The sequence below is a fragment of the Microtus oregoni genome, unplaced genomic scaffold (assembly GCF_018167655.1).
Source record: "Microtus oregoni isolate MIOR12 unplaced genomic scaffold, Mior012 000017F_ref0000208, whole genome shotgun sequence".
NCBI lineage: Eukaryota > Metazoa > Chordata > Mammalia > Rodentia > Cricetidae > Microtus > Microtus oregoni.
In genome coordinates, this window is record NW_024543076.1 from 6640093 (window position 1) to 6663056 (window position 22964).

Here is a 22964-nt window from a genome sequence, read left to right on the forward strand (position 1 = left end):
ATGGTGGCACACCTCTTTAATCCCACCACTCAGGAAGCAGAGTCCTTCGCATCTCTAAGTTCAAGGCCAGTCTGGTCTACAGAGAAAGTCCCAGGACTATATAGAAAAACCCTGTCTTGGGGGCAGGGAAAGGATATCAGAAATTCAAGCCTAGCCTAAATTACAAATTATGTTCAAGTTCATGTATCCCAAGACTGATGGGGATACAAGAAACCTGTCTCCGCACATCTTTAATCCTAGCACTAGAGAGGCAGAACAGGTGGATCTTTTGCATTTGAGGCCAGCCTAGTCTACAGAGTGAGTTCCAGGACAGCCAGAGCTGTTATACAGAGCTGTCTCAAAGGATAAATGCATAGGGGCTGGAGAGATAGTTCAAGCGTTAAGAGCTCGTACTAGTTTTGCAGAGGACCTGAATTCAGCTCCCAGCACTTACATCAGGCTATTCAACTACCTGTGACTCCAGCTCCAAGGAATCTGATGCCTCTGGCCTTGCCAGGTACCTAAATTCACATCTTAAAAATAGTAAAAGTAGGGGCTGGAGAGATGGCTCAGAGGGTAAGAGCACGGGCTACTATTCCAGAGGTCCTGAGTTCAATTCCCAGCAACCACATGGTGGCTCACAGCCATCTATAAGGAGATCTGGTGCCCTCTTCTGGAGTGCAGGCAGAACACTATATACATAATAAATAAATCTTTTAAAAATAAAAATAATAAAGGTAAATCTTTAAAAATGAAAAGAGATATGTCATACTTGAACAGTGCTACTAAGAACCACAATCATCTAATAGTAACTAACATCTCTATGTAATAGGGTGTTGTGGGATAATCTTTTTGTACACTGTGAAGATATATCTCTGCCAAGACACCTTCTGATTGGTTTAATAAAGAGCTTAACAGCCAATAGCTAGGCAGGAGAGGATAGGCCAGACTTCTAGGCAGAGATAGAAACTCTGCAAAGAAGAGAAGCAGAATTCTCTGGCTAAACGCGGAGGAAATGGGACATAGTATACTGAGGGGAAGTAAGGAGCCACATGACAGAGTGTAGATTAACATAAATGGGTTAATTTAAGTTATAAGAGCTAGTGTGTGAAGTCGGGTGGTGGTGGCGTATGCCTTTAACCCAGCATTTGGGAGGCAGAGGTGGAGGCAGGCAGATCTCTGTGAGTTCAAGGCCAGCCTGGTCTACAAAGCAAGTTCCAGGACAGCTAGGACTCTTACACCGAGAAGCCCTGTCTCTGGGAACAAACAAACAAAAACCACAAAAAAGCTAGTATGTACAAGCCTAAGTTAAAGCCAAGCATTCATAATGAATAAGAAGCCTCTGTATCATTATTTGGGAGTTGGCAGTCCAAATAAAATCTGACTACAATAGGTCCTTCACAGACAGTATCTCGGTCAAACCTCACAAAATTCATTACATAGTCATTCACTCATTTTACTGCGTTAAAGAAAATAAAGGTTAAAGAGGTTAAATAACAGCTGGGGGCGGGGGTGGCATATGCCTTTGATCCTAGCACTTGGGAGGCAAAGGTAGGTAGATCTCTGTGAGTTTGAGGCCAGCCTGGTATACAGAATGGGTTCCAGGACAGGCAGGGCTGTGATGCAGAGAAGCCTTGTCTGAAAAAAAAAAAAAGAAGTTAAACAACAAGCTACCCAAGGTCACTCAAAAATCGTGGCAGAACCTCAAGTTAGCATCAATCATACCACTTCATGGATTTTTTTGTGGAGGGGAAAGGGAATCTTTCTTGCTGTGTAGCACAGGTTGGCCTTGAACTCAAGATTCTCCTGAGAGCCTCCGCAGTGCTAAGATTACAGGTATGCTCCATGACACCTAGCTTCTACCACCCCACTTCAGTGAGACTGCTATTAGTTGCCTTGCTGTTATGTTCTTAGTGTAATATGTTGACAGCAATCTGTGTGCACCACAGCACCGCCCACGTAGTATCGAGGCTGTTTTCTTCTTCCTCTCAGCCATCAAGATGCTCTCGGGAAAGCCATTCATCCTTCCTTTCATTCAACAAATATAGGGAGTGTTTCTTACATGACGGACCCCGTGCTAATTGCCAGGAATACAGCAATGAATAAGACAGAGACTTTCTGGGCATGGTGGCACATATCTATAATCTCAACTCTTGGAGGGTGGAGACAGGAAAGAAACTCATGGTCGGGGCCGGGCGATGGTGGCGCACACCTTTAATCCCAGCACTCGGGAGGCAGAGTCAGGCTGATCTCTGTGAGTTCGAGACCAGCCTGGTTTACAGAGCTAGTTCCAGGACAGGCTCCAAAGCCACAGAGAAACCCTGTCTCGAAAAACAAACAAACAAAAAAAAGCCGGGCGGTGGTGGTGCATGCCTTTAATCCCAGCACTCGGGAGGTAGAGGCAGGCGGATCTCTGTTAGTTCAAGACCAGCCTGGTCTACAAGAGCTAGTTCCAGGACAGGCTCCAAAACCACAGAGAAACCCTGTCTCAAAAAAAAAAGAAAAGAAACTCATGGTCAGTCACAACTATATACTGAGTTTAAGGCTGTTCTGGGTTACTCAGGAAGGAAGCAAACAAACAAGAGTCATCTTAAGGCACTGGCTCACCACCAAGCCTGGTGGAAAGAGAGAACCAACTCCTCCTCCAAGATGTCCTTCACACGTGTGCCATGGCACAAAGTAAATGGGGAAAAAAATTAGAAACAAACAAGAAGACATAAACAATCAATTAGTGCCATTTATGTGGCTGGCTAAAGGTTCTTTTTTTTTTTTTTTTTTTTTTTTTGGTTTTTTGAGACAGGGTTTCTCTGTGTTGCTTTGGAGCCTGTCCTGGAACTAGCTCTTGTAGACTAGGCTGGCCTAGAACTCTCAGAGATTCACCTGCCTCTGCCTCCCTAGTGCTGAAATTAAAGGCGTGAGCCACTGCCACCCGGCCTGGCTAACGGTTCTAATGGTTGAAACAGGAATAGATACAAACAAGCAGTTAGAAAATCTCTGGGAGATAGAGGCAGGATTAGGAGTTCCAGGTCATCCTCAGCACCACAACAAATTTGAGGCCACCCTGGGCTACATGAAACATTGTCACAAAAAGAACAGCAAACACACACACAATACACAAAACCTAAACAAGGTGCTTGCTTACCATGTTAGAGGTCTTGCATTGTTAAAAATAGAGAGAGAAAGAGACAGACAGACAGACAGACAATAGGACAGCCTGGTCTGTGTAGCAAGTTGTAGGCCAGTCAAGGCTTCATAGTGAGTGCCTATCTCAGAGAGACAGAGAGAGAGAGAGAGAGAGAGAGACAGAGAGAGAGACAGAGAGACAGAGAGAGACAGAGAGAGACAGAGAGAGACAGAGAGAGAGAGAGAAATATCAGATATGGGGCTGGAGAGAAGGCTCGGAAGTTAAGAGCACTAGCTGTTCTTCCAGAGGTCCTGTGGTCAATTCCCAGCAACAACACAGTGGCTCACAGTCATCTATAATGAGATCTGGTACCCTCTTCTGGCAATCAGGCATACATGGAGGCTGGTGAATATATACAAAATAAATAAATAAATACCAGCAATAGCAGTGAATGCCTGAAGTTCCAGCTACTCAAAGTGGCTGAGGCAGGAGCCCCTTAAGTCTAAGATCCAAGACCAGTTTAAGCAGTAAAGAAAGATCCCTTATCTCAAAAAGAACCAAAAAAAAGTAGGAAAAGATGCAGTTACAAATGAAAGCAAGATGGGGAAGAGACATGCCAAGCATCTGCACATTTGTGAAGTGATATACAACTAGATAAAAGGGACTAACCTGTGAAGTAGAGAGGCAAGAACATCCTACCAGGTTTCTGACTTTTGGTCAAGACTTATGAAACTCTCTATCCTGGACACCTGACATTTCTTTTTCTTTCTTTTTTTCTTTGTTTTTGAGACAGGGTTTCTCTGTGTAGTCTTGGCTGTCCTGGAACTCACTATGTAGACCAGGCTGGCTTTAAACTCACAGAGATCCACCTGCCTCTGCCTCCTGAGTGCTTGGATTAAAGGCATGTGCCTCCATCGCTTGTTGGGCTTGACATTTGTTATATGACTATCATTATTTCTGCAGTAATTTTAACTCAGGGCTTTTTTTTTTTTTTTGGTTTTGCGAGACATTTCTCTGTGTTGCTTTGTTGCCTGCCCTGGAACTAACTCTTGTAGAATAGGCTGGCCTCGAACTCACAGAGATCCTCCTGCCTCTGCCTCCCGAGTGCTGGGATTATTAAAGGCATGTGCCACCACCACCACTCGGCTAACTCAGGGCTTCTTAAATGAAAAGTACAAACTCTATCACAGAGTTCAGACACATACTCCTTTTACTTTATTCTTCAGGATTTACTTACGGGTGGCTGGAGAGATGGATTAGGGGTTATGACCACTTACTACTTTTTTTTAAAAATATTTACTTATTTATTATGTATACATTATTCTCTCTGTGTGTATGCCTGCAGGCCAGAAGAGGGCACCAGACCCCATTACAGATGGTTGTGAGCCACCATGTGGTTGCTGGGAATTGAACTCAGGACCTTTGGAAGAGCAAGCAATGCTCTTAACTGCTGAGCCATCTCTCCAGCCCTGAGCACTTACTACTTTTGAGAGTAGCTGGGTTCTTTCTCCAGCACCCACATATGGTCTTACAACTGCCTGTAACTCCACTTCTAGGAATCCAATACCCTCTTTAGGTTTCCAAAGGTTCCTGCACACACGTGGTGAATAGAAACTCCTGGGCACAAAGCCATGCAATCAAAAATAAATTTAAAAGATTTACATTCGGGGGCTGGAGAGATGGCTCAGTGGTTGAGAGCATTGCCTGCTCTTCCAAAGGTCCTGAGTTCAATTCCCAGCAACCACATGGTGGCTCACAACCATCTGTAAAGAGGTCTGGTGCCCTCTTCTGGCCTTCAGGCATACAGACAGAATATTGTATACATAATAAATAAATAAATATTAAAAAAAGATTTACATTCAAAGCTGGGCGGTGGTGGCGCACGCCTTTAATCCCAGCACTCGGGAGGCAGAGGCAGGCGGATCTCTGTGAGTTCGAGGCCAGCCTGGTCTACAAGAGCTAGTTCCAGGACAGGCTCCAAAGCCACAGAGAAACCCTGTCTCGAAAAATCAAAAAAAAAAAAAAGATTTACATTCAAGACTGCAGAGATGGCTCAGCAGCTAAGAGCTCTGACTGCTTTGCTAGAGGACCTGGTTCAATTCCCAGCACCCACATTGTGACTCACTACCATCTGTTACTGCAGTTCCAGGGGATCCCATGAGCTCATCTGGACTCCACGAGCACTGTACATACATGGTACATGGATACACATGGAAGAATATGTATATACCTATACACATGAAGTAAAATTACTTACATGACCTATGTCTCTAATCTCAGCAGTCAGGAGGCAGAGGCATGTGGATCTCTCTGAGTTCCAGGGAAGCCAGAGGTACAGGGTGAGACACTGTCAAAATAAATTTATATTCGCATGTAGGTATGTATACCATGGGAGTGCCTGGTGCCAACGGAGGGCATCTGATTTCCTAGAACTAGGGTTACAGGCAGCAGTTGTGAGCCTTGGTGCTGTGTGAATTCTGTGAATGAAACCAGGTCCTCTGCATGAGCAGCAAGTGCTTTTAGCCCTCAGCTATGTCTCCAGGGGTAGAATTCTTTTTGTTGTTGTTTTCTAGAAATCTTTTTTCCTCCCTTAATTACGTGTGTGTGTGTGTGTGTGTGTGTGTGTGTGTGTAAAGCACACACATATCACACAATTGAATGTGGAGGTCAGAGGACAACTAGCAAGGGTCAGTTCTCTCCTTCCATGTGGGTCCCAGGGCATAATGACAGACGCTTTTACCCACAGAGTGGTCTCGTAAGGTCCTAAGGTGCCAACTCTTGACCTCTTTTCTTCCCTATTACTCCCCTCAGCTCTGTCTTCTTTATCTTACAAAACAGTCCTGGCTAGCCTGACACTTCCTACGGAGACTAGGCTGGCCTTGAACTCAGAGATCTGCCTGCCTCTGCCCCCTGAGTGCATCCATCACTTCACTGGGATGCGGGGATTAAAGACCTACACCAAGTGGTGGTGGCGCACGCCTTTAATCCCAGCACTTGGAAGGCAGAGGCAAGTGGGTCTCTGTGAGTTCTAGGCCAGCCTGGTCTAGAGAGTTCCAAGAGGGCCAGGACTACACAAGGAGAAATCCTGTCTCTTTCAAAAAAAAAAAAAAAACCAACCAAACAAAAACCCAAAAATAACCCAAACAAACAAAACAAGACATTCATCACCATGCTCAATTTATTTTCTTTATTGAGACACAGTACCATTATCTAGCCCTGGACTGATCTGGAACTCCCTCTGTAGACCAGTCTGGTCTTGCCTGCTTCTGCCTCCTAAATGCTTAGATTAAAGGTATATGCACCACACATAACCTAGATAAGAGATCTTAAGAGGTAGACGCCAAACTGTCATTTTCAGTTTCCCTCTAGTAGCTCAGGCTCAGGCTTGTGAATGGAATTATTGTAATGAGCATTCATGTGCAGCTCAAGTGGTTTTGAAAGATAATAGATAAATAAAGGTAAAGTAAATCTGACGAGATAGTAACACTGAATGAAGATGAAAGCTATTTAGAAATTCACTATTACAAGGATCTGTGTTTAAACTTTTAATGTTTGTATCTTTTATACACATACACATGTATGTGTGCGTATACACACACACATTTTTCAAGACAGGGTTTCTCTGTGTAACAGTCTTGGCTGTCCTAGAACTTGTTTTGTAGACGAGGCTGGCCTCGAACTCAGAGATCCGGCTCTGACTCCTGAGTGCTGGGATTAAGGGCATGTGCCACCACTGCCTGGCCGTTATTTTATATTTTAAGAAGGAAAAGTTAGAGAGAGGCTATGTTAGAATTCTACATACTTGAACTAAACTTGGCTGGGAAAACAGAAAAAAACGAATTCAAGAGGTAGAAATCACATGACTTGCTAATAGGACAGGTCAGATGCTGAGAACCGCTAGCATAAACAGGCAAACAAAACAAAACAAAAACCCCACCGGAAACGAAGGCAAGCTCCACCCTTCCCTTCCTAGATAGGGAAGTGAGGAAAGAAGGCGACCAGTTGGACTTACACGCGCTTCCGCGCTTCCGGCGCTTCCGGTGTAGTGTCGCGAAGAAATAGTAAATCCCAGGACCTCCCTTGGTCCCGCCCATAATGGGCGGTTCCATGCGAAAGATTAACCAATAGTGATCGAGATGACGTGCTCTAGCCCAATGGTCCTGCAGTGGGAGGGACCTGTGACAGGGGTTCGAACTCTGGAGTTGTCCTTTCGGCCCACGTGGGGAGCTACGCGGTAGATCCGGCTTGAATTCCTAGTGCGGGAGAGTAACCTGCAGTGGAGATGGGGCCGGCCCCCGCCGGAGAGCAGCTTCGCGGAGCAGCAGGGGAGCCAGAGGTTGGTTGATCTCAGTAGGTGAAAGAGTTCCAAAATGTGCTTTCTTGGCTTCAGAGCATGAGGTAGTTAGGCCTGACAGCTAGCTCGTGGGGGACTTCAGGGCAGCCCATCCTGGAGGAACCGCGTTTCCTCCATTCTTCTAACTTAGGTCATTGGGTAAAGATTTTCAGGGAAGCGAGGCCTGGCAAGATCTAAATGCAGCAGGATTGGAGGAGATTTGTGGTATCTGGAACCACGAGGGCTTTGGGGCTCTGCTTAAGGCAATGAACATTAAATTAACTCAGCCAGGCCCAAGTAAGACAGCTGTCAGACTCATCCCGATGACGAACATCCGAGTTGTCTAAAATCCGATGCCCACTGAAAGGGAGGACCTAGAGAAGATGAAGCCTTTATCCATAACCTTTAAGCAACTGATGAAGGTACCTACGGTTTCATGTTGGCTTTTCCCTCTCTGGTCATAGGTTTTGGAGCTTGGCCTGGAAGAGGGGAGCAAGGAGAAGGTGACCTCCAGAAAGCGCTCAAAAACTGAGCCACCTGCAGACGGCCTCCTGCAGCCCGTGAAGCTCAGTCGGGCAGAACTGTACAAGGAGCCTACAAACGAGGAGCTGAATCGCCTGCGGGAGACGGAGATCTTATTCCACTCCAGCTTGCTTCGCTTGCAGGTCCTTACGGGCGACCCGGGCATGGGTGAGAGGGATTTCCCTGGGGTCCTGAGCCTGACAGGTTTTCCTTTTTCCCTCTCTTACAGGTGGAGGAGTTACTGAAGGAAGTGAGACTCTCCGACAAGAAGAAAGAGAGGATTGATGCTTTCCTGAAGGAGGTCAACCAGCGGATCCAGAGAGTGCCCTCAGTCCCTGAGACTGAGGTGAGAAGGGTTGCCTGGGGAATCTGACACTCTGCTGTTCTCCCAAGAGAGTGGGGTGCAAGGGAAATCATTGTCATTGTGAGAAAGCTGAACCGGGTCACCAGACATCCATGTATTTATCACTCAGCAACCTTGTGTATGGGCCGGATGGTGGGGTGCCCACCTTTGATCTCAGCACTGGGAAGGCAGAGACAGGCGGATCTTTGTGAGTTCAAAGCCAGTCTGTTCTACAAGAGCGAGTTCCAGGACAGTCAAGGCTGTTACACAGAGAAACCCTGTCTTAACCCCCGCCCCCCAAAAAAAACCCAAAGGGGGGAAAAAAAACACAACCAAATGTATGTCTTGCACAAATGTTATATAGGATTTTGTTTGTTTGAACAGGGTCTTAGGTAGCCCTGGCTGGCTTTGAACTCTTAATAGTTCTGCCAGAGCTCCCAAGGACTGAGATTGAGGGCCTGAGTCATGTTTTGTTTTTAACACAGGGTCTTAGCTCTGTAACCCGTGTTGTCCTCAGACTGGTGGTCATACTCCTACTTCAATCTTCTGAGTGCTGGGATTATAGTTGTGAACCTTTACCTCCGACCAAAAATGGATATTTTTTATTTTATTTTATTGAGATCTACATTTTTTTCTGATCCCCTTCCTGCCTCTCCTCTCCTCCCTTCAATCCTCCCCCAAGGTCCCCATCCATGCTCCCAATTTACTCAGGAGATCTTGTCTTTTTCTACTTTCTGCTTCCCTTGTAGATTAGATCTATGTAAGTCTTTCTTAGTGTCCGCATTGTTGTCTAAGTTCTCTGGGATTGTGGTTTGTAGGCTGGCTTTCTTTGCTTTATGTTTAAAAACCACCTATGAGTGAGTACATGTGATAATTGTCTTTCTGTGTCTGGGTTACCTCACTCAAAATAATCTTTTCTAGCTCCATCCATTTTCCTGCAAAATTTAAGCTGTCATTATTTTATTTTGCTGTGTAGTACTCCATTGTGTAAATGTACCACATTTTTCTTATCTATTCTTCAATCGAGAGGCATTTAGATTGTTTCCAGGTTCTGGCTATGACAAACAAAGCTGCTATGAACATAGTTGAGCACATGTCCTTGTGACACAATAGAGCATCCTTTGGATATATACCTAAAAGTGGTATTACTGGGTTTTGAGGAAGGTTGTTTCCTAATTTTTCTGAGAAATCACCACACTGACATCCAAAGGGGTTGTATCAGATTGCATTCCTACCAGCAATGCAGAAGTGTTCCCTTTTCCCCTCAACCTCTTCAGCATAAGTTGTCATCAGTGTTTTTGATCTTGTCCATTCTTACAGGTGTAAGATGGAATCTCAGAGTTGTTTTGATTTGCATTTCTCTGATGACTAAGGATGTTGAACGTTTTCTGAAGTGTCTTTCACCCATTTTAGATTTCTCTGTTGAGAGTTCTCTGTTTAGGTCTGTGCTCCATTTTTTTTTTTTATTGGATTATGTGATCTTTTGGTGACCAATTTCTAGAGTTCTTTATATATTTTGGAGATCAGACCTCTGTCTGATGTGGGGTTAGTGAAGATCTTTTCCCATTCTGTAGGCTGTCATTTTGTCTTGTTGACCATGTCCTTTGCTTTACAGAAGCTTTTCAGTTTCAGGAGGTCCATTTATTAATTGTTTCTCTCAGTGTCTGTGCTGCTGGGGTTATATTTAGGAAGTAGTTCCCTGTGCCAGTGCACTGAAGTGTACTTCCCACTTTCTTTTCTATAAGGTTCAGTGTGGCTGGCTTTATGCTGAGGTCTTTAATCCATTTGGACTTGAGTTTTGTGCATGGTGATAGATATGGGTCTATTTTTATTCTTCTACATGTTGATATCCCAGTTATGCCAGCACCACTTGTTGAATATGCTTTCTTTTTTCCATTTGATATTTTTTGCTTCTTTATTCAAAAATCAGGTGTTCGAAGATGTGTGGATTGATATCCGGGGTCCATTGGTCCTCCTGTCTGTTCTTATTCCAATACCAGGCTGCTGTCAGTACTGTATCTCTGTAGTAGAGTTTAAAGTCAGGGATTGTGATGCCTCCAGAAGTTCTTTTATTGCCCAGGATTGTTTTGGCTATCCTGGGTTTTTTCCTTTTCCAAATGAAGTTGAGTACCATTCTTTCAAGTTCTTTGAAGAATTTTCCTGGGATTTTGATGTGCAGATATTTTTGATTTTATGTATTTGTTTATTTATTGTGACAGGGTCTTGTATAGTCCAGGCTGGCCTTGAACTTGTTACTATATAGTCCAGGGTGACCTCGAACCCTTGATTTTCCTGCTTTCCCAAATGCTGGGATTACAGGTGTGTGCCAGCATTTTTAACCTGAAAATAGGTGATAACAGAACTAAATCTTATATGTTTTTTTTAATCAAGTTGTCTTCATAGAGAAGGTATTTATGGAAGATTGAGAGTTTAGTTTTTAACATGCCAGTATGTTGTCTACTAGACATCGGGGCTTTGTGAGGAAGATAGTAGAATCCATGTGTTTCCTCTCCGTCCTTCCAGCTCACCGACCAGTCATGGCTCCCAGCTGGCGTTCGAGTACCCCTCCACCAGGTGCCCTATGCTGTGAAGGGTTCCTTCCGCTTCCTGCCTCCGTCCCAGATCACTGTCGTGGGCAGCTACCTTCTGGGCACTTGTATCCGACCAGACGTCAACGTGGATGTGGCGCTGACCATGCCCAGGGTAAGGCCCGTGGTTTCGGTGTGTAGAGGGCCGGCACTCTGAGGGTAGCTTAGGTGGGCCCTTGGTCCAGTTACTGTCCCTTTGAGCTCTTCGTCTGAACGTTGGATATGATGCTCCCGTTGTTTTACGCACTCCCGAGTCAGTGATAATGCCCTGGGAATTAAGCCTAGCTTCGACCTAGCCCCTAGCTCCATAAGCACTTCTGTGTCTGACTTCTCTCTTTTTCCCTGACTCCTCCAGGAAATCTTCCAGGACAAAGACGGCCTGAACCAGCGCTACTTCCGCAAGCGAGCTCTTTACCTCGCTCACTTGGCTTACCACCTGGCCCAGGATCCTCTCTTTGGCAGTGTTCGCTTCTCTTACACCAGTGGCTGCCACCTGAAGCCCTCGCTGCTGCTGCGGCCACAGGGTGGGAGTCACCCACTGGGTTTGGTGCACAGTGTGGGGTGACAGATCCGGTGGGGGGTGGTCACAAGGTCCGAAAGGTCTAGAGAGTAGAAATAGGAGCCTTAAGGGCAAGGTGAGAGGCATTGGTCTCAAATTATGAGGTGGAAAGTCACGGGTGCCCCAAGTATGAGGGGGACCCTCTGGTTTCAGGAGTTGTAGGATGTCAGTATTCCTTGTCCCCGCCTAGGAAAGGATGAGCGTCTGGTTACTGTACGCCTGCATCCGTGTCCTCCTTTGGACTTCTTCCGCCCTTGCCGCTTGCTGCCAACCAAGAACAATGTGCGTTCTGCCTGGTACCGAGGGCACAGTGCTCCGGAGAGTGGTCAGTAGGCACTGGTGTTGGAATGTGTTGGTGGACCGGGGTTTTGCGGAGGCTTTGTTCCTCACAGCTTCTATATATTTTTTCCTCGACAGCTAGCCCAGAGCCCCCCACACCCCACTATAACACATGGATCCTGCAGGATACAGCTCTTGAGTCCCAGATGCACCTACTATCCATTGTTTTGGGCTCTGCCCAGGGGCTGAAGGATGGTATAGCACTTCTGAAGGTTTGGCTGCGGCAGCGGGAACTGGACAAGGTGAGCTGAAGGTGCCCTAGTGGCCTCCCCTCCCCGTGTTACGGGCTGCTTCTGAGCTCAGATCTGTTGTGTCTCTTTCAGGGCCTGGGTGGATTTAATGGCTTCCTTATTTCCATGCTGGTTGCCTTCCTCATGTCTAAACGCAAGATCCATACTACCATGAGCGGCTACCAGGTCCTGAGAAGTGTCTTGCAGTTTCTGGGTAAGGCAGCTAGATTGGGAAGGCCAGGGGTTCCACTTACCCCGGGGACCCAGCTCCTTTAGTTCCTTGTCACCAGATGAGAAACAAATAGGTATAACCACCCGGGCTGCGGGAGGGTGTCCCTGCGGCTGGTCCCAAGGGAAACCTCCTAACACCTCCCCTCTTCAATCTAGCCACTACGGATCTGACGGTCAACGGAATCAGTTTATCTCTGGGTTCGGATCCCTCCATGGTGAGTTATGGAAGGGCAGGGCTGTGCCAGGACCCGAAGGTAGCCCTGATTGGCCCGATTAGTCCTGACTGTCTTCTCTCTGCCTGGCAGCCAGTCCTGGCCGACTTCCACCAGGTCTTCCCAGTTGTGTTCCTGGACTCCACAGGCCACCTCAACCTCTGTGCCGATGTCACAGCTTCCACTTACAAGCAGGTACCCGTGGGCTCCTAGTCGTGTATCCTCCAGAGGTCCCAGCCCAGTCGCTGTTCCTTTGTCAGGCACTCCTCTCCAAAGAAGTAAGGTCATGAGGGTTACAGCTGCAGCCCCTCCTTCACCCTGTGGCCCAGGTGCAGCACGAGGCCCAGCTGTCCATGGCCTTGCTGGACAGCCAAGCTGACGATGGATTTCACTTGCTGTTGATGACTCCCAAACCCATGGTGCGGGCTTTTGACCACATTGTCCAGTGAGTTTGGGGCTGATACAGGCTGCGGGTCATTAGGGGGAAGCAGCAAGGACCTAGTGGGTCCTGATTGGTCCTCTTCATCCTATGCCCTCCAGTCTCCGCCCACTGAGTCGTCTGCAGGCAGCATGTCACCGGCTAAAGCTCTGGCCAGAGCTACAGGACAATGGTGGGGACTATGTTTCGGCAGCTTTGGGCCCGCTAACCACGATTTTGGAGCAGGGTCTGGGGTCCCGGCTGCGCCTTCTGGCTCACTCTCGGCCTCCAGTCCCAGAGGTGAGACCGTGTATGATGGGGAGTTTGTGGGGTCCCAAGGGACACCAAAGACGGACTGCCCAGCTGGCTAGTTTCTAGACCAGGCTGGGGGACGTTGGGATTGAACTCGACCCTTTTATTCCCTACAGTGGGACATCAAGGAAGATCCACCGAAGCACAAGGACTGTGGGACCCTGACCCTGGGGTTGCTCCTCCAGCCTGAGGGACTGATCAGTGTTCTTGACCTAGGTCCTGAGGCTGACCAGCCTGAGGTGTGCAGCCCCAGCCTGTCCGTGGGGAGGAGTGGGCGGGTCCCCCTCATGCTGCCCGAGCTGAGGCCTCTCATGGTGGAGCTTTCTGAGACAGCCTATAGTTTGCTTCAGCGCTTAGGATTGAGCCTAGGGCTTCGAGCGTGCTGGTAGGCAAGGCCTACCACTGCTACACCCTGACTCAGTCTTTCTTTCCTGATCTTTCCTCCCATCCTTTGCTTCTCGCCAGGCTGCTGACTTCCGTCAGTTCTGGGGGTCCCGCTCAGAACTGAGACGTTTCCAGGACGGAGCCATCCGGGAAGCTGTGGTCTGGGAGGCGGCCTCTGTTTCTGAGAAGCGCCTTATTCCTCAACAGGTGGTCACCCACCTCTTGGCACTGTGAGTGTTAGCATCTTCATGCCAGGAGGCTGCTGTGGTCAGTGGACATAGCCCCTGATGCCCTCATTGTATCTGTGTTCTTTAGCCATGCTGACATCCCAGATACCTGTGTCCACTATGTGGGTGGTTTCCTTGATGCATTGATCCAAGGCCCGAAAGAGGTAAGAGCCTGAGTCTGACCAAGTGATTGTAGAGTGATACTGCAGGGCAAGACTGGAAAGAACCTTCCCTACTGCAGCCAGCCTGCATCTTCTGTGTCCAGCAGGGGGTGCTGTGGTCCTGCAGGATCCTAGATGGTGCTGGGGTTCTGTAAGATCCAGACTTCTTCCTGAGTGTCTTCTCTTCTCCAGCTGTCCAACACAGGTGAAGAAGCCCTGGCATTGGCTGTGCGTAGCTATGATGACCTCAGCCGCCTGCTGTGGGGGCTGGAAGGACTCCCACTCACCGTGTCTGCTGTTCAGGGAACTCACCCAGTGCTGCGCTATACAGAGGTGAGGTGGGGAAGTCCCTTCCGGTTGGTGCCTCCCTCACACCTCTGTTCAGTTCCTTTTACCTCCTGTCTCTGGCTCTTCCTCACTGCTAAAGTTATCGTCCTCATTTCTTCTATAGGTATTCCCTCCAACCCCGGTTCGGCCTGCCTATTCCTTCTATAAGCATCTCAAAGAGCGGGCTTCCCTGTTGCCCCGGCTGGATAAGCCCTGCCCAGCCTACGTGGAGCCTATGACTGGTAAGAGGGTTCTGGGGAGGGAGTGGGAGAGGCAGCAGGCTGCAGTATTAGATCTCTCGCTCCTTTTGTTCTTCAGTGGTTTGTCACCTCGAGGGCAGCGGGAAGTGGCCTCAGAATGCAGAGGCTGTGCAGCGGGTCCGAGCTGCCTTCCAGCTGCGCCTGGCAGAACTGTTGACACAGCAGCATCGGCTACAGTGCCACGCCACTGCCACACACACTGACGTCCTCAAGGTCAGGCTGGTGCAGGCTGGGAAACCACAGAGAACGGGCTCCAGGGATGTCCCTGTGGGTCGTGTGGTCCCTGCGGGTCGTGTGCTGGGGGCCCAGGGGTACAGGCAGCAGAGCACCCCCATGTGTTCTGACATCACTTCCTTTGCCACATCTTCCCACAGGATGGGTTTGTGTTCAGAATTCGAGTGGCCTATCAACGGGAGCCACAGATCCTGAAGGAGGTACGGAGCCCCGAGGGCATGATCTCTATGAGAGACACACCCGCCTCACTCCGCCTTGAGAGAGAAACCAGGCTGTTGCCCCTGCTCACCAGTGCCCTGCATGGGTAAGGCTCCATGCATAAGCTCGTCTTGGATGTAGGCCTTCCCCTGCCCCTGTTCTGCTCGCCTGGCTACCAGACTCTCTGAGAGGCCAGATAGCACGATAGCTCATTTGTAAACAACAGCCTCCCAGGTGTTTGCCTGGCTAATATGCGATAGCACGTGTGACAGACACATTAGCACAAAGGCCAGCGTTGGGCAGGGCTCGAATGACTGTGGCTGTAGGGCTAAAACGCTGTGTGGGGCTCTGGGTTCCGGGCTCTCACTACCATTCCTTCCTCTTCCAGACTCCAGCAGCAGCACCCGGCCTTCTCAGGTGTGGCTCGCCTGGCCAAGCGGTGGGTACGTGCCCAGCTATTGGGTGATGGATTCACTGATGAGAGCCTGGATCTGGTGGCTGCTGCTCTCTTCCTGCACTCCGAGCCCTTCACCCCTCCCAGGTAGTTCTTCCAACATTTTTCTTACCCGGGAAGTTGCCCTTCGTGATGCAGTTCTTACTCTAAATGGGGGAGGGTGGCTACGTCCCCCATGAGGACAGTCCCAGACCCAGACTTCCCACAGTCTGCGCTAACGGATTGTAGAAGCCTGGGAAGGGGGACGTGAGGCCTCATGTTCTTTCTCATCTGTCTGCTCAGTTCCCCGCAGGTTGGCTTTCTTCGATTCCTTTACCTGGTCTCTACCTTTGATTGGAAGAACAACCCGCTCATTGTCAACCTCAACAGTGAACTGACTGGTAAGCGGTAGACTCGGGTCAGACTACTGGAAGAACTGCCCTTATAGATGGCACAGAAAGACAGACAGGGTCTCCCTGGAATTCTGTCAAGGAAGCCTCCCACGTCCCAGATGGCTAAGGCTAACTGTCTATCTTGGGGATTAGGATTGTCAGGAGGAAGAGACCCCCCTAGCCCCATGGAGTCTGGCTTAGAGAGCTTTGCCCATGTGGTCCATGACAAAATGGACCAGGCTGGTGAACAGGCCACCCTGGGGCTGTGGAGAGAGGGAGAGGGGAGAAAGGCTTCTTGAATGCTAGGTGAGAGGTCTTGTGGCTGGGGAGCAGGAAGTTAGACTGGGTGCCCACACCTTGGAGGTGGGATTGTTGGTTTCCCATTGTAATCTTAGGAGCTCTGGGTCTCAGCAGAGAACAGGGTGTCGGGTTCCTAATTCTCCAGGTGTGTGAGAGCCCAGGACGAGGGGGGCCTTGGGCAGGCCTCGGCTTGTGCAAGCCGGAGACTAGTCTAGGGGTGACAAGCAGGGGGAAACTCTGCCTCTGGGCTGGTGCTGGGAGATTAACACCCCACCCCATTGAGGCCATGTGGTGTCCCTTTCATAACCTTTGTCCTTTAGGAGAGAGGTATTGGAAAATTCCTATGATGGGCAGTTGCTAGTTACACGGTCTATGTGGGGCTGACATGGCATCCCCTCTATCTCTAGCTGAGGAGCAGGTAGAGATTCGAAGTAGTTTCCTGGCAGCTCGGACACAACTCCCGGTCATGGTCATCATTACTCCCCAGGACCGCAGAAGCTCTGTGTGGACGCAGGATAGACCCTCTGCCCAGGTTCAACCCCATACCTGTCCCCAAATTTTTTTTTTCCAATACTGAAAAGAAAGGCCCAGGCCAAGCTCAAAGAACCATGGTCAGTCAATCTTGTGCCTTTTCTGTGTCCCAGATCCTTCAGCAGCTCGTGATCCTGGCCGCTAAAGCCCTCCCTGTCCTAGAGAGGCAGCTGATGGATCCCCGGGGGCCTGGGGACATTAGGGTAAGCATCCGACTCAGGGTTAACTCCTAGGGCCAGAAGTCCAGAGTCGAGGGCTTCTCAGGGTACCCAGTTGCTCTGTGTGGTGAGACATGATACATAAAGGCTTTGAAGCTGCCATGGTGCCCGGCAGTGGTAGAGCCTGTCAGAAATCCTGGGCGTCCTTTCGCCTTCTGCTTCTGGACTCCAGCTGGCCCTGGCTGCTTCCCTCACTGGGACTTGCTGTTCTCACTTTCTGTGGGCACACAAGCCCTTAATGGATAACCAGGTGCTTGGGCGTGAGGTACGTGGAAGGGTAACTAATGTAAAGGCTTCCGTAGACAGTGTTCCGGCCACCCTTAGACATGTACGATGTACTGATCCGCCTGACTCCCCGCCACATTCCCCGGCACCGACAAGCCGTGGACTCTCCAGCTGCCTCCTTCTGCCGGGGTCTGCTCAGTGAGCCAGGGCCTTCGTCTCTGATGCCTGTTCTGGGCTACGATCCCCCTCAGCTCTATTTGGCAGAGCTCAGGGTAAGTTGTAAAGGACTGGCGGGCGTGGGGAGTGTTCAGGGGCGCTGGAACCATGGAGGAGGTCCTAGGTGCCTGTAGTGATCTCGTTTGTGTTCTATCCCTTCCAGGAGGCCTTTGGAGATCTGGCGCTTTTCTTCTATGACCAGCATGGTGGGGAGGTGATTGGTGTCCTCTGGAAGCCCACCAGCTTCCAGCCCCAGCCCTTTAAGGTATGCTGACCAGTGACTATCAACACATTGCTTAGTGTGCACACGTGGTTCTCTGCGGGTATGCCTTTCCGTGTGGCCCTGGGTTAAGTACATGTCAGGGCTCATATGCCTGTCCACACTGCCCCCGATCTTGCAGCTCAGTGTGTGCTTTGGTGACACCCAACTCAAACTTACTCTCTGATTCTTCAGGCCTCCAACGTAAAGGGACGCATGGTGGTGTCTCGAGGTGGGGAGCTTGTGATGGTGCCCAACATAGAGGCAATCTTGGAGGACTTTGCGGTGTTCGGTGAAGGCCTGGTACAGTCTGTAGAGGCCCGAAGTGAGAGATGGACTGTGTGACTCCAGCATTGACGAGCAGTAGGAGGACCATGGGACCTTGGACGTCTGGAGCAGCCTGTCCGTGGGCAGCCGCTGCTTTATGGACACTTGAGAAAGCCTTGCCAGAGTTTTCAGTTCTGTGCTTTAGCGCTGGGGCGGGGGCCATGGTGTCTTGTGTCCCCAGACCTGACCAACCAAATTCTCGGAAGAGGAGGAGCCAGCTCAGAGGAAACTGAATCCACCAGATCCTTTTGCCTATCAGTTCCGAATCAGCCTGGACTGTTTTTCTTCAATTTTGTTTCTCTCTCGATGTTCATCTTGAAACAGTTGAAGGACATGTGCCTGCCTGGTGTGGAGGCCAGGTCCTCATCCCACTGGCAGGACATACGTGCCCAGATAGCAGTGTGCCTTCAGATCTTTAGATAGGACCCCAGAGAAGTATGGCCGTTCCTGAAGGTCACAGCACCAACACTGTACCGTGGAAAAGGGGTTGTGCGTGTATGAATAGAGCCCATTGAACAACCGCAGTGCCTTTCCGTGTTAGTGCTACTGCCTCCCAGCAGAGTAACAGTGGGGAGAAGACCTGGACCAGACAGGGCCTGGGTGTGTAGAGTTGAGGGGGATCCTCCAGTCCAGAAGGAATGCATACAGACAGCACTGGGTGCTGCTGCCTGGCCTCAGTGTGAGTCCTGCCTGTCCTTTGCGGCTGCCTATCAGTCCCCATGACTGCTACACACCTGCTCTCCAGGAGCTCTGAGTGAGGCAGGCTGCTGCCTCTCAGCCTGATCCAGCCCACTTCTGGCAGCCATTCCCTTCTTTTCTCTCCTAATCCTGGATGGTTTTTTTAGACTCAGCTCAAATAGCACCCCTCCTAGTCCCTGCCCTCACCCCAGCCTGAGGTGTGCTTTCCCTCTTGTGAATGGCGAACGCAGTTGCTCCTTGTTGAGTTCACTTGGCAGGCATGCATACCAGTACGCACTGTCTGTTGTCTGGAACTCTGATTTGAGATTAAATTGCTTAATGCTTTCTGGGCACCTGACTTGTCTTTCCTTATGGTTTTAGCCTGCTGTGTGAGAAAGGTCCGGGAGGACAGAGAGCATGCTGAACACAGACGATGTGTGCTCCTCACGGCACCTAGAATGGGGCTCAGGGAGGAGACGGATGTGTATAAAAGGAGCACCTAGCCCAAGCAAGGGGAGCCAGTACCACCAGGAGCCAGAACTTGTGGACTATGCCTAGAGCAGGGAGGGGGTGGCACTGAAAAAAAGCCTAAGACTAACTGGGTGTAGTGATGTCACATAACCTTTAACCCCAGCACTCAAGAGGCAGAACCAGGTAGATCTCTTGAGTTTAATTCTAGCCTGGTTGGTCTACAGAGTGAGTTTCAGGACAGCAAGGGCTACACAGAGAAACCCTGTCTCTTTCAAGCAAAAAACAGAAGCTGGAGAGATGGTTCAGTACTTAAGAGACACTGGCTGCTTTTCGAGAGGTCCTTAGTTCAGTTCCCTGCAACCACATGGGTGGCTCTCAACCTTCAATAACTAGTCCCATGGGATACGATGCCCTCTGGTGTGCAGACATACATACAGTCAACATCCATATATATAAAATACATAAATAAGCCATCACTGTTACAGTTAGGTGTTGGTTTTCACATTTTTTCTTAGTCTTTTGAGACAGTGTCCTGTGTAGCCCAGGCTGGCCTTGAACTCACTGTGTAATAGGTGAGCCTGGCATTGAATTATTCTTGAGTCTCCTGCTTTTGCCTCCCAGTGCTGATATTATATGTCATTATGCCTGGCTTGACTTCCATATTTTGTGTAGAAATGTGGTTATATCATCATACCAGTCCTATAAAGGAGGTACTTGGCCAGGCAGTGATGGTGCACGCCTTTAATCCCAGCACTTGGGAGACACAGGCAGGCCCATCTCTGAATTGGAGGCCAATCTAGACTTAAGAGAGTTCCAGGACAGCCAGGGCTACACACAGAAACCCTGTCTTGTAAAACCAAAGCAGGGGTGGGGGGAGGGGCGGCGGGGAGAAAGAAAAGGTATTTTTAACTCCTTTCTGAATGAGGAATCAGGCTCAGTGCTGGGTGGGATCAGTAGTGCATAGATAACCAGTGAGCTCCACCAAGGTGAGAAGCCACGTGCAGGAAGGAACTCTGTTTCCACTTTTGTCTTTGTGCACTTTATCCTGTCCCTGCTGTCATTAGACAGACAGCTCAGCCCAGGTTTGAAATTAGCAGAGGAGATTTGATGGATTGGATTCTACATCTCTGTTATATAGATCATGTGAAGAAGCACCTGTGTCAGCGCCTTACCCTTATAAAGCCCTGTAGCCATGGTCTAGGGTTGCCCTTGTCTTGTCTCTGCCCCTTTGCCTTTGGTTCCTTGGCCTATTTCTGCACAATTCCTCTGTGGGCTCTAAGGAAATTCAGGATTGGCTGGCCCTTTTCAAAACCATCCTGTTTCATCCCCAGGGTGGCTTCAGGCCCTTGTACAAGTCCAGTTCTGGATGGTTCAGTTGGAGGAAGAGGTGGGTAGTGTGGCCTGGAGGCAGGTCTATAGCAGGCTGGGGGTCTATAGCAAACAGGTGGGAGGCCTATAGCAGGTGGCAGATCTGTAGTAGGTGGCCCTGGGCGGTATAGATGCTAGAAACCATCAGAGCTTGGGCCTCCTTCGGCCTGACTCACTCTTGCCATCAATAGAAGGCACAGAACAATGACTTCGTTGAGTGCCCTCTGCATGCCCAAGTGGCAAAAGAAGAGGCTGTGATCTCAGAAACCCAAGGAGCCATACCATACTTTCCCGCACACTGCTCTTGCTTGAGCCAGGGCGGGAAGCCCAAACTTTCACTTAAATCCCTCACAAGGCAGCTCCAACCTGTTTTCCTCAGATCTCCGGGAGGCAAGGCAAGAAATGACTCTGCCCTGACTCTTTGCTACAGTGCCCCCCAAACCCAGGGGTCTGAGAATCAGGTTACACTCAATGGAGTCCTAGAGTCAGATTTGAGCTAACTAGCCTCTCCCCAATATATATGTCACCCCCCAGCATCCGGTACTTGTGAGTCAGGTATTAATCCAGGTGAGTGATAAGGGAGAGGAGAATCGTGAGGTCCTGAGTCACCCTGCTTTCCACGGGAAAGGCCACTGCCCATCAGCCTGCTTCAGGCAAAGGAGTGGCACCTCGGATTACCCCCCTCCCCGGAACTAAGTGGGACCCAGGAAAGGGGCGTTCCAGAGGGAGACTTCCTCTTGTCCTCAACTTCTGAGAGGTGGGTGGGGAACATGGTTTTTCTGGTTTATATGAGGTTCAGCCGTGTAGGAACTTGTCCAGGGAAGCACCGGGAGTTGGGGGTAAGGCCCCAAGCTTCTCTGGCCGGGCCGAACCTGCCATTCGGGCCAAGGGGTGAGGTGAGGTGAGATGTGGTGAGGGGGACGAAGGAGAGAAAGGCCTGAGCGGTAGGTCTGTCCAGAGGCAGACAAGGAGGGTGCGTCCCAGCTCAGGCCCAAACTTCTGCCCCTGAGAAGCAAGACCTAGTTTTCCTCTACTTCAATTTCAAGACAGAGCTTGAAATTCCCAAGAACTGAAGAGGTCGATTTGGCCTCGACTGAAGGGCAGTACTGAGATCCAGTGTCAGTCAAAGTGTGGCTGAAAAAGATACACAGAAGCTGGGAGGTGGTGGCGCAGGCCTTTAATCTCAGCACTCAGGAGGCAGAGGCAGGTGGATCTCTGTGAGTTTGAGGCCAGCCTGGTCCACAAGAGCTGGGCCAGGCTTCAAAGCTACAGAGAAATCTCGAAAAACCGAAAAACAAAACAAACAAACAAAAAAGAAACAAAGAAAGAAAGAAAAAAAGAAAGAAAAAAAAAAGACACACAGATAAGGCTTCCTGGCCTTTCTCTAATCTTCCCTCCACAAAATGCCTCCTCCCATCTCCAAACTTCTCAGCCCACTGACCCCAGATCTAGAAGTTTCTGAACTCCTACTGTAGAATCTCCCAGTGTTCCCTGTCCCTCCCAAGGAGCCTTTCCCTATGACTCCTCACCCTCTGGGCAGGCGGCTGCTACCCTGTAATCAGCAGCCAGCCTGGGCTGGGATGAGGAGGAGCCAGCCTGGGTTGGGATGAGGCTGGAGGGACTGGGACTCAGGCAGCACCCGTGTAGCCTTTTTGGCATGTCAGTCACATATGGTATTTCCTTCTGTGAAATTCCTATGAACATACCTTCTGTTGTGAGGGCCTTCATGGAACAGTGGCCCAGCTGGCTTCTGTTCAGCCTTCAGCTCCAGTTCCTTTCCACTCCCTTCCGCCCTCCTCACTTGGCCTCCCGAATCTTCTAGTCCTCAAACAATTTCCATACATCTGACCTACTCTCTCCCTGCTAGACCGTCATCTGTTACCTCGCACCCAGAAACCCATGTATTCTTCCGCCGGAAGCCCAGCGGTTAGTCTAGCCCTTCTTTTCCCGGCTGCAGGGGTAGAGCTAATTTAGACCCAGGAAACGTGTGAGCATTTCTACTTTCTTCACCGCTGGTCTTGACCTCTCATCTTATGGAAGAGCCCTCTTGCCTTCAAGAGCTTCCCTGTCGATGAGAAGGAAGTGAGGAAATCAGAAGGCGGGGCTTCGGGGATCTGGTTCCCAAGAGGCAAGCTAGAGCCCTCCAGACATCCTAGACCTGCTCCAACGACGGCGTCGTTTGTGTCAACTCCGTTTATTAGCTCTTCTTCCCCGAGTGGCTGGCACCGAGTAGGCCAAAATGTTCAGCTGCTTATCTTCACAACTTTCAACAGATTTCCCCCTCACCTGCCTTTGGGGCTTTCCAAACACCAGACCCAGACCAGGTCCAGGCAGGGACACATTCAAATATGCCCATGGGTGCTCATATGCACACATGGATCCCCATAAATACTGACATGGCATGACACATATCTGAGCATGCGTCTGGATGTACGTGGATATTCATACATGAATACACATGGCTAAAAATCTAGTTTTTGGGCATGACCCTGGGATGAGAGTGTGGTACACAAAGCCTGAAATATTCTTTTCTCCCTCCCTCCCTCCCTCCCTCCCTCCCTCCCT

General features: G+C 49.6%; 1 protein-coding gene across 1 annotated transcript; it reads left to right on the top strand.

Moving 5' to 3' along the window:
* Positions 1-7310: 7310 nt before the first annotated feature.
* On the top strand, positions 7311-18906 carry Nol6 (nucleolar protein 6). Its single transcript, XM_041667535.1, has 26 exons — positions 7311-7439; positions 7901-8101; positions 8188-8304; positions 10825-11004; positions 11245-11413; positions 11639-11773; positions 11866-12029; positions 12111-12231; positions 12405-12463; positions 12554-12655; positions 12790-12905; positions 13001-13178; positions 13307-13429; positions 13656-13804; positions 13890-13965; positions 14155-14295; positions 14414-14531; positions 14608-14762; positions 14924-15087; positions 15370-15522; positions 15718-15815; positions 16514-16638; positions 16751-16840; positions 17158-17352; positions 17460-17561; positions 17751-18906. Exons 1-26 carry the CDS (start codon positions 7386-7388, stop codon positions 17898-17900), a joined length of 3435 nt encoding a protein of 1144 aa, XP_041523469.1. The 5' UTR covers positions 7311-7385; the 3' UTR covers positions 17901-18906.
* Positions 18907-22964: the final 4058 nt, after the last annotated feature.